Raw genomic sequence first — 10,455 nt, 5'->3', positions numbered from 1 at the left:
AACCGTTACAGAGTTCCATGGCTGAAGTATGCCACATTGACTCAGCTGGGGCTGAACCTAGCAACTTTGCTTGCACTGTGGTGGGTTCACCGCAATTAGTTACTGACAAACGGCCACACTCCTGCACTGAGGTGCTGCATCTTGCAGCTGGTTTTGAGCTTCATTGCTTTGCAAAGGTGTCAATTGTATACGAGCTTCTCCTCTAGACAGACAGTACGGAAAACTTCCCAGCTTGCTTCCCTATGTCAGGGTATAGGGAATTCAGAGGCCGTCACTGGCCTGTGTTGAGATACAGCAAGGGGGGCCACCTTGCTATTAGCATCAGCCATCAACTCAAGTATTACAGACAAGTGCACTTAGCACCACATGGAGAAAGAGGAACCTCCCATCACCTGTGTTGAGGCCAGGACAGCTCCTAGCAGTGTGCAGGCTTGGTCCTGGATGTGTCACACAGGCATGTCAGGCGCCCCCATCCCCCTGGTGTATTTTCTCAAGGAGCCAGGGTGGATCTGTTTCGATGGTGGGCTAAGCATGCTTCTCTCTTCCCCTCCTGCTTGGGTGGCACATTAGCCCCCCTTGCAGTGGGTTTTGTTGTGAAGACACATTTAGAGGCATGGGGCAGTTCACACCTCTCAGGGTGGTTGTTTCTGGCCATCTGCTGGCTCAAGCCCGGTCATCACTACAGCCTTCTGCCAGCATGGCTGGATCGGGGGGTGACCCCTGTGTAACACTCCTGTGCCTGCACCAAGCTTCAGTGCCGATACACAGCAGAACTGCACTTCTACTGGGACAGCTTGTTTCCCCTGTGGCGGCGGGGAGAGTCTGGAATAATCCATGGGGGCAAAGCCTTTCAAGGGAGGGCCAGACCCCAGGCAGACATCGCCACGTTGGTTAGTCTCAGTTCACATTTTCCATCCACTGCCCTGCGGCCAGGAGGGTCAGAAGTGGGACCCCAGGCACTGAAGCCTTAGGCCTGGGTCTATAGTTTTTCTATGCACTGATGTGGCTCTGGGAAGTGAATCAGCCCTGCCTCCAGCATAGACCTGTCAGGCACAATCCATCACCCACATCCCAGGCAGCTCAAAACCAAAAGGGAATGGAGAGGCTTATCTGAAAGGGTCCTCAGGAGACAGGCCACCCTCCAGCAGGAGCAGATCACTGGCTGGGCTCTGGGTCACACAGAGAATCCAGGGGTTTGTCTAAGAGGCTTTCCTCTTAGGAACTCCTAGGCTGCTGCCTCTTCCTGCTTAAATACCTGCCCTGCTACGCCCAGCTGGAAGCTGGCTGCCTCTAATTGGCAGGCTGAGCGGAGCCTCTGGGGCCTGGCTCCCTTTGCAGAACATTAACCCTTTTCCTCTCTGATTGAGCGTGGGACACATTCACCCCAGCGCTGACACACTCCAGAAGCCTTCTCAGCCCCTGGGCTGTCGTTCCATTTGCTTCCTGCCCAGCAGCCTCACTGTGTGCAAGGCTTGTGTCACTTTTGGAGGTGGAGAATTTCCCCCACCCGCTTCAGTGGAGTGACTCCTGAGTTACCCTGGGGGGAGAAAGGAGAATCCGGCCCCTAATTATGTAGTAGTTGCTGCTTTCCCCAGCAGCGGCTGTTCATGCTGCAGGAGCTCAGGGCTGGGCTTTCTCCCTGGGCTTCTGTTTCCCTGCAGGCTGCACGGTGGGGCTCTCCATGGTCAGTAGAAGCAGAGGCCAGTGGGCAGCTCTCAGCACCCAAGTTGCTCCCCCAGAGGACAGAGCAGACTCCTGCCTCCTTCTGTGCTGCCTGCCCAGCAGCCCCCTTCTCGCCCGCTCCAGCCCTCTCTGCCCCGGAGCCGCCTGAGAGCGCAGCCAGGGGAAGCGCCGGCCGGCTGGGGGGGCAGCTCGTGTTCCTTCCCGCCCGGGGAACGTTCTGTGCCTGCTGAGAGCCCCTTCCCCCACTCGCCAGGGGTCCCGCACGCTGTCTCCTGCCACAGCCCCACAAGCCAGGCTCTGCAAAGGGGCTGCCTGCCGCCCAAGCTGGTGCCTGCTGCCGCGGGAGCCGCCACTTCAGGGCTGGGTAACAGGCTGCCACTACCCCCCCGCCCGCAGTAACCAGGCTGTTAGTGTCCGGTCACTACATCTGACCGAACACGCCAGGTTCCCTTTTCAACTGGACTTTCCGGTCAGAAACCGCACACCTGGCAACCCTCATTTCTGATTCTGTGCTAGCGGCTGCGTATTGCTCCCACTGCCAAACGTGGTGCGCGACTCGTATCCCCCTTTTCCAGAGGCGCTTGCAGCCCCACTGAAGCCAATGGCGCTAGGCCGAGTTTCACCCGCAGCGGATCTGGCCTACTCCGCAGTGTTTCTCAAGTACCGTAGCGCAGCCTGGCACTCCGGGCTGGCTGCCAGTGGGCCGCAGACGGCAGGATAGCAGCGGGGAGCTCAGCCCAGCCAGCTCAGTGCGGGGCAGCAGGCATGCAGTGTTTAAAAGGAGATCAGGGACATTGGACATGGCAGTTTGGTGGAAGGGGGAAGTCAGGCCAACGTGGATTCAGCAGAGGGTGACCAGATGTCCCGATTTGATAGGGATAGTCCCGATATTTGGGGCTTTTTCTGACCTGACTAATAGGCAAATCTCATGCAGAGCGGCAGGGGTGGGCCGCAGTGAGTGACTAAAAGAGCTGGGAATTAGAGACGCCAGCTCAGGCCTCAGCAGAGCAGTAAGTGTTTCTTGTCCTAGGAGGTGGGTGGAACTGCACAGATGCGCAATGGCAAGATGGCTGCCATCTGGACTGCTGCAGAGCCAGCTGTGTGGGGCCTGCTGAAATGGTCATCTTGATTCGCCAGCGTATTACTCCTGCTGGTATGACACATTGGTCAGGGGAGTAGGGCCAGTTATATTCCACCTGCTTTCAGATGGATTCAGAATCCAGACTAAAACGCTGGCTCCTCTGCCCTGTGATCACGTCAAAAGACTTTATTGTGTGGAAGAGAAATTGTTCAGGAAAAGAGATGCAATCTCAGGGGAAAGTGACGCCACTCGGTTCTAAAGATCCTACTGCCCAGGAGAGTTGAGATAAGTCTGATTCGTTTCAAGTCACAGCAGACACGTGCCGGGCTCAGTTTCTAAATTTTTTTAATTATTTTTTTGGTTTGTATAAAAGAGCCCATGTTCTAGGAAGATAATTAACATGGAAATTTGTATTTCTTTCCCCCAGCAATTTTCTGGCACAAATCATGTTAGATTTAAGAGCAAAAGCCAGAGATGGGGACAAATGGGGAACAGGGGAGAGAAAAAGAAAAATCAGACAAGAGGGAAATTGTCTGCAAAAATACTGGAGTTATCAACTGCTCTTTGGTTTCTATCATTTATAGCCACAAAGATACTGTACATTGAAATGAGACCAAACATTTTCATGTGCCTAGAAGAGAGGCTGGGATGTGGAAGGGAGAGAGGAGAAGGGTCTTTTCTATCATCATTCAAATTCATTCTTTGTCTTGGCCATTTCATTCATCTTGAAGGGATTCACTGCTTTCTTCTAGAGGGAAGCAAGCTTGCCTGTGTCCATAGCCCGACTTCCGGGAGCTCTCCACGACAGCTCTCCTCCAGCCAACCCGTCCCACGGGTCTGATTCCACGCCCCGTATACCAGGAAGGGTCGATATCAGGGTCTAGAAGGCAAAGGCCAGGAAGTCTTTAGAACGTGAGGCTGAGGACTAATTCTCCTGAGCATGTGTCACAGCCACCTGCTTGGGATGGAGAAGGAGGGACTTCCCGAGCTAAAACCATGGACTGGTCCAGCTGGAGTTAAAGCTCCCAAGCTCTAGGCTGTGATCGCTCATATCCTCTGTGGCTCAGGCCCCGACCTGTAACATACACTTGCCAGTGGTTGCATCTGCCTTGTCATTGCCGGTGGTGAGCAGGTGGCGTGGCCTTCGCTTATTTTAAAATGACAATGTCTTTTGCACAGTAATGAAGGAGGGAAGGGGGTAGCCATACAGAGGAGGGACTGGGTGACTCAGGGCACTGGGAATGGGGTGCAACCCTCTTCCCCTGGCTGGTTCCCGTTGTGCCGGCCCTATGGAGAAGCACAGGACTCGATTCTCCGGGGACTGCCGTCCAGCCCCTTTCACAACCACCGCTAAAAACCAACAGCAGGCACTGTATGTATACTGTATGTATAAATATCTCCTGTCTGTGTGTTCCATTCTATGCATCCGAAGAAGTGAGCTTTAGCTCACGAAAGCTCATGCTTAAATAAATTTGTTAGTCTTTAAGGTGCCACAAGTACTCCTGTTTTTTTTGCGGATACAGACTAACACGGCTGCTACTCTGAAACTTACACTTGTGTTGACTCCTCACGCAGCCAGATGACTTGGTCATTTATTTCCTAGGCTGAAGACCTCTGTCTATTTCTGAACCACTTCAGTGTTTTAAGCAGGTCAGTAACTTGGATAGAAAATAACAATGAACAGAAGTAATAGACCAAGAAGCTTTTCAAAGCAATTCTTTTCTTACAATGTCTTATGGTCATTCACCAAGGAGTATACAAAAAGGAAGAGCAATCAGAGCTAGTCGGGAATGGTTTTTACTCAGTGTTTCTCATCAGAACATGCTGATTTATCAAAAACCAAAATTTCTCATGCAAAAGGGTCAGTTTTGATTAATTTCTCGACTTGACTTTTTTTGAAAATGTTCAGAATGTTTTATTTTAGCATTTTTTGAAATGAAAAGTTCTGATTCCTAAACAACTTTTCATTTCAAAATTTCAGCTAGCGATAGTTAAAGAAATTAAGAGTCAAAACTGAAATAAAACACTTTGAAATGATCAAAATGAAACATTTTGATTGACCCAAACTGATTTTTTTTTTCAAATTTTCAGTTTAGGAAATTTTTGAGATTTTGACTTCTCATCCCGAGTCAGGATGGGGAAAAAATTTTAAATATTGAAATACTTTTATGGAATGAGGAAAACATTTTGTTCCCATTTCCAGTAACCATGGCCAGAGGGGCAGGAGTTCACCCCTTGCTCCTAGAGAGGAAGGCAGAAAAATAAACAGCGGAGGGGGTAGGGAGGATGACAGGAGTATTTCATTTATAGGCAAAGCACTTTGTTGGTGCTTCATAAATATTACAGGAGTTGGGTGGGTGAGGTTGCGGGGCCTGCAATGTGCAGGAGGTCAGACTAGATGATCCTTTTGGCCTTAAAGTCTATGAGTCTACACACACTGGGAATTGACAGTCTGCTTAGGACAGTATAGTGGCTGCGGTTGTTCCTTGACTTCAAGCTTTTCCAGGTAGCACATCAGGAGATGGACGGAGGGGGAGAGTTGTTCTATGATCCTTAAGATCTTGACATGCCTCTAACTGTGCTCAGAGGAGGTGTCTTGGATTCTTTATGTGCCCACGGCCCTCAATCAGATCACAGCCCCTTTGTGGCAAACACACGGTAAAAGACAGACCAGGCCCCGATGAACTCGGTCTGAGGTCCTGACCCTGGCCACGCAATGCAGGGTTCTGGTCACACACAGCCGCTTGCAGGGTAAGGGCCCAACTTACGACAAGACACACCAGAGAAAGTCAAAAGCAATCGAACAAGCGTAGCAAACAATGTGAGGGAATGAGGTGATGGAACAACAGATAAGGTGACCGAAGGGTGCACAGCTGATGAATGTGCACTGTAGATGGGTCTGAGTCTTCTTACAAGTCCAAATAAATTTTGAGATGCAAACAAATGCACAAAATACTCTGTCAAGTATCAGAGGGGTAGCCGTGTTAGTCTGGTTCTGTAAAAGCAGCAAAGAATCCTGTGGCACCTTATAGACTAATAGACGTTTTGCAGCATGAGCTTTTGTGGGTGAATACCCACTTCTACTGTGCGATCCCCACTGTCCATTAATGAGCCATTAGCAGTTGTCACCACCAGTGGCTTCGTGACACACAAGTAGGCCTTGAGGAGAAGGAGGCCTGGGGTGGCAGTCGTGAGGGCTAGTTGGGACAGGAACTCTCTGCACCGGGGAAGCATGGGAGAAGTGGACAGACAGGCCGACAAGGGCGGCATCGTCGGCAGAGTGGAGGCAGTAGGCCCAGACAAAAAGAAGCGCAGGTAAGGAGCCGAGCCATGAACGACATTAACAGTGAGAACAAGACGTTTAACCGACTGCAGGGAAGCAGGGTGACGTGGTCATAGCTACAAGGTCAGAAGACAATCCCAGCCGTCAGACAGGAGGGAGGGGCTTGACCTGGCTGTCGGGGAGGCCTGGAAAGGAGGTTGCAGGATCGAGGCCAGAGATGACGAGGGCTCAGAGAGTTTTTATGGTCCTTGGTGCCTTCAAAATATGTAGCTTTTGGTGCAGGGCTCAATCATCTCCAGGGCAGAGTACTCTCAAAACTCTGGGCCCAGGGCATTCACTCGCACCAACACCCCTGATGGAGGGAGCAAAGGTCACGGATCTCCCCAGTGGCTGCACTGCCAGGACTTCCAAAGCCAGCAGCTACTCGGCGGCTTTACGGATGGATGGGCAGCAGAAACGTATTAGCCCTGGCTGTGTTACATCTCTGCCATGAGCAATGCAAATGGGTGGGACAATGCTGGCCTGCCCACTGCCCCCGTTGCCCCCCCCCACAGCCTGCCTCTACCCCAGCCAGCTCCTTGGACCCATGTCACAGATGCAGTTACCAGCTCAAGGCATCGGTGCCCGTGTCACTCTGGTGGTACGGCTTGCAGCCCTTTCACTGCCCTTTGCTGCCCTAGAGTGTTGCTGCCGCCGAAGCGCCCCCTTGTGGCCAGGGATGCCTCTGCAGTGTCTTGCCTCTAGCAGCCCCTTATGGGCCCCTTAAGCACCCCAGAGAGTCTTGTACCCAAAGCCGCCGGGTCTCAGCCCTGTGGCTCCTTTGCTTGCCCTCCTGCTCCTTCCTCCCTCTCAACCAGCCACACACCTGCCGCATCCTGCTGCCTCTTATATTAAATCACCTGCATCCACTCAGGTGAGGCTCCTCTTGTACTCCGGCCTGGCTTAGCCCAGACTCCAGAACCCAGGCAAGCCGCCCTGTTACACGCCCACAGAGGAGACGCTCAGGTGTGCACCTGTGTGTGGTTTCACAGGTAAGTTTAGGTCTCAGGTTTAGTTGCAAAAAGGCAGCTACTCACTCACTGCTTAGAGTGATGCCAACTCTCGAGATGCTTTATCCAGTTTTCGGAATCCAGAGATCCCACGAGAGTCTTGGCTTTCATCAAAAATGTTTTTTCGATCTACTGGCTGAGGAGAAAAGCTTGAAAATATAACCCAAGTGCACTGTAGCAGCTCAGAAACCAGACTGGCAAATAAAAAGAAACGTGTGTGTGTATATATATATATATGTATATTATGATCATAATCTCATGAAAAGGGGACCTGACTCATGACTTTTGAATGACTAAGGTGTGGTTGACAATGCTGATCATGCATCCGTTCCCACTGGTGCTTGGCAAAACACTTTCAGGGGAACCTTTTTTCCATTGGAAAATGCAGTTTTTGTCAAAGTCCAACTATTTTGCGGGAATGTGTCAATTCTGACAACATTTTGGATGCATAAAGAACCAAAATGAACCGTTTTGACTTTCTGGTTTTGTTTCGATAATGTTGAAGTGGTTCATATTGATAGAGTCAAAACACAGCGTTTTGAATCTCCTCATTTTCATTTGTTTCGTTTTGACTTTTATATTAAACCATTAATTGTAATGTATTTAAGATTGATGGTTTAATAGTGTGTATTGCTTTGACATTAACTAAACAAAACATTTTAATGGTTCCAAATTTAAAAAAATCTTGGAATTTTTTATTTTGCAGGCAATTTCAGCTTTTCAGTCCAATTTGGAACAAAAACCCGTTTCAGAACGTTGGCACTTCCATGTTTGCTCCAGTTTCCCGGGAACAGCTGTAATTCCTGTTATTCAGTGAGTGTCTCTCCAGAGAGTGGATTGATTTGCTCCCCCCACCCCCACCCAAGATGACGTCTCATTAACTCTCCTGGTCTCTGTTTCTGCAGGCTGGGCTCACACCTTGCTAAATTCCGGCACCAGCCACAAGCCTTGGGGGAGCTGAAGGGAATGAAACTGCTGGCTGCCTGCTTCATGTACCTGCTGCTCACCTGTCTGGCCCTGCCCAAAGCCGAATGCCGACTCCACGAGCGAGCCATGGAAATCAGGAGTAAGTCCCTGTAACTGCAGCAGCCAGGCCAGCTCCTCAGCTGGTGCAGACTGGCGCAGAGCCACCCCAAATGGCTCTGCTGCCCCCCACCCCCGTTATCTCTGCCCTCCCCAGATAATTGGACCCAGCACAGAAGAGCCTAGGAGGTCGGTGACGGTATCAGTGGGTGGCATGGCAGGGTCAGTGTTTAATAGAGAGGCTTCTCCTGTCTCTCTCCCATGGTAGCCTATGTTCAGAGCCTGGTTTAGTCACAGGGTGGAGAGTCTCCAGAGCGCCCAGGCGTTGAACAGGGTGTAGTGCCGAGGTGCAGGAGCAGCGCTGTGTGCGTATGAAGCCTGCCCGCACTCAGAGCAGCTCAAGACGCTCTGCCTCCTCCCTGTACCTCCCCGTGCACACTGACCGCAGCCGGGCGTGGGCCTGGCATGGCAGGAGCAGGGTCTCCTTGCACACACGCACACACCTGTGTAAGGACTTGTCCCAACCTGACCCCAAACACGTGGAGTTGTTCAAATGCAGCAAAAGTTTTTGAAAAGGCCTCTGGGTTAAGGCTGTCATTGCTAGCCACAGTGTGCTCGGGCCTGTGTAGCAGCGCCCTCTGCCGGTGAACGTGCAACATTGCGGGTTACTGCCAGGCTAGACGGCTGCAGCGTGAGATGGCTGAGCTTTCTGTCCTTTCATTATCTAGGCTTTGTTCTTCTCCCTCCAGAATCCCCCTCTTGCTCCGTATAGCTTCCCCCTCCTGCCTCTGCATTTTCCCTCTCATCTTCTGCAACCCAATCCATCCTCCCCCTCACCCAGCCACTCCGCTCTGGCTCAGTCCAGGAGCTGGACTTCAAAACGGTCCTTTCGAGGGACTTCAGACACTCTAAAACAATTCCTTACTTCTCTTAACCCCCTTCCTCCCGCCCACCCCGAAGGCCGTTCTCCCCAGCAAGGCCTACAAAGGGCCGACAGACGGAGTTTCCTGGCCCAGCCGCGTTGCAGAGCCAGGAAAAGTCTAGAGGAACTTTCCAGACAGCAGAACTCAAAAACTTGCAGTTTTTAATCAGCCTGTCCAGCAAATCTCTTCCTACAACGTGTGTCACGGCAGCACCCGGTGGCACCCGACGCGATCAGGCCGCTCTGTGCTAAGCGCCAGGCACACCCCTGGCAGTAACAGCCCTTCCTGAAGGAGTTTGCAATATAAACACACCAGACACAGGGGCGGTGACTTTCTCGAGGTCACAGGCCCACTGATTTCAACGGATCTGCTCCAAGCCGAGAATGTGGCCCTTGGTTCCCGTCACCCCAGCAGGGCCCTGTTTGCGCTGCGTGGCTCAGGGTGCCTGCTGTTGGTTTTTAGCGGTGGTTGTGAAAGGGGCTGGACGGCAGTCCCCGGAGAATCGAGTCCTGTGCTTCTCCATAGGGCCGGCACAACGGGAACCAGCCAGGGGAAGAGGGTTGCACCCCATTCCCAGTGCCCTGAGTCACCCAGTCCCTCCTCTGTATGGCTACCCCCTTCCCTCCTTCATTACTGTGCAAAAGACATTGTCATTTTAAAATAAGCGAAGGCCACGCCACCTGCTCACCACCGGCAATGACAAGGCAGATGCAACCACTGGCAAGTGTATGTTACAGGTCGGGGCCTGAGCCACAGAGGATATGAGCGATCACAGCCTAGAGCTTGGGAGCTTTAACTCCAGCTGGACCAGTCCATGGTTTTAGCTCGGGAAGTCCCTCCTTCTCCATCCCAAGCAGGTGGCTGTGACACATGCTCAGGAGAATTAGTCCTCAGCCTCACGTTCTAAAGACTTCCTGGCCTTTGCCTTCTAGACCCTGATATCGACCCTTCCTGGTATACGGGGCGTGGAATCAGACCCGTGGGACGGGTTGGCTGGAGGAGAGCTGTCGTGGAGAGCTCCCGGAAGTCGGGCTATGGACACAGGCAAGCTTGCTTCCCTCTAGAAGAAAGCAGTGAATCCCTTCAAGATGAATGAAATGGCCAAGACAAAGAATGAATTTGAATGATGATAGAAAAGACCCTTCTCCTCTCTCCCTTCCACATCCCAGCCTCTCTTCTAGGCACATGAAAATGTTTGGTCTCATTTCAATGTACAGTATCTTTGTGGCTATAAATGATAGAAACCAAAGAGCAGTTGATAACTCCAGTATTTTTGCAGACAATTTCCCTCTTGTCTGATTTTTCTTTTTCTCTCCCCTGTTCCCCATTTGTCCCCATCTCTGGCTTTTGCTCTTAAATCTAACATGATTTGTGCCAGAAAATTGCTGGGGGAAAGAAATACAAATTTCCATG

At 51.5% G+C, this 10,455-nt stretch overlaps 1 protein-coding gene across 1 annotated transcript; it reads left to right on the top strand.

The window, feature by feature from the left end:
- The first annotated feature begins 7,051 nt into the window (after positions 1–7,051).
- Positions 7,052–10,142, top strand: LOC120374791 (prolactin-releasing peptide-like). The gene is made up of 3 exons (XM_039495060.1): positions 7,052–7,078; positions 8,002–8,162; positions 9,975–10,142. Exons 2-3 carry the CDS (start codon positions 8,063–8,065, stop codon positions 10,136–10,138), a joined length of 264 nt encoding a protein of 87 aa, XP_039350994.1. The 5' UTR covers positions 7,052–7,078; positions 8,002–8,062; the 3' UTR covers positions 10,139–10,142.
- Positions 10,143–10,455: the final 313 nt, after the last annotated feature.

Source organism: Mauremys reevesii, linkage group 11 (genome assembly GCF_016161935.1).
Source record: "Mauremys reevesii isolate NIE-2019 linkage group 11, ASM1616193v1, whole genome shotgun sequence".
In the NCBI taxonomy this organism is placed as follows: domain Eukaryota; kingdom Metazoa; phylum Chordata; order Testudines; family Geoemydidae; genus Mauremys; species Mauremys reevesii.
The sequence above is the reverse complement of the archived record's forward strand: the minus strand, read 5'-3'. Positions and strand labels throughout refer to the sequence as shown.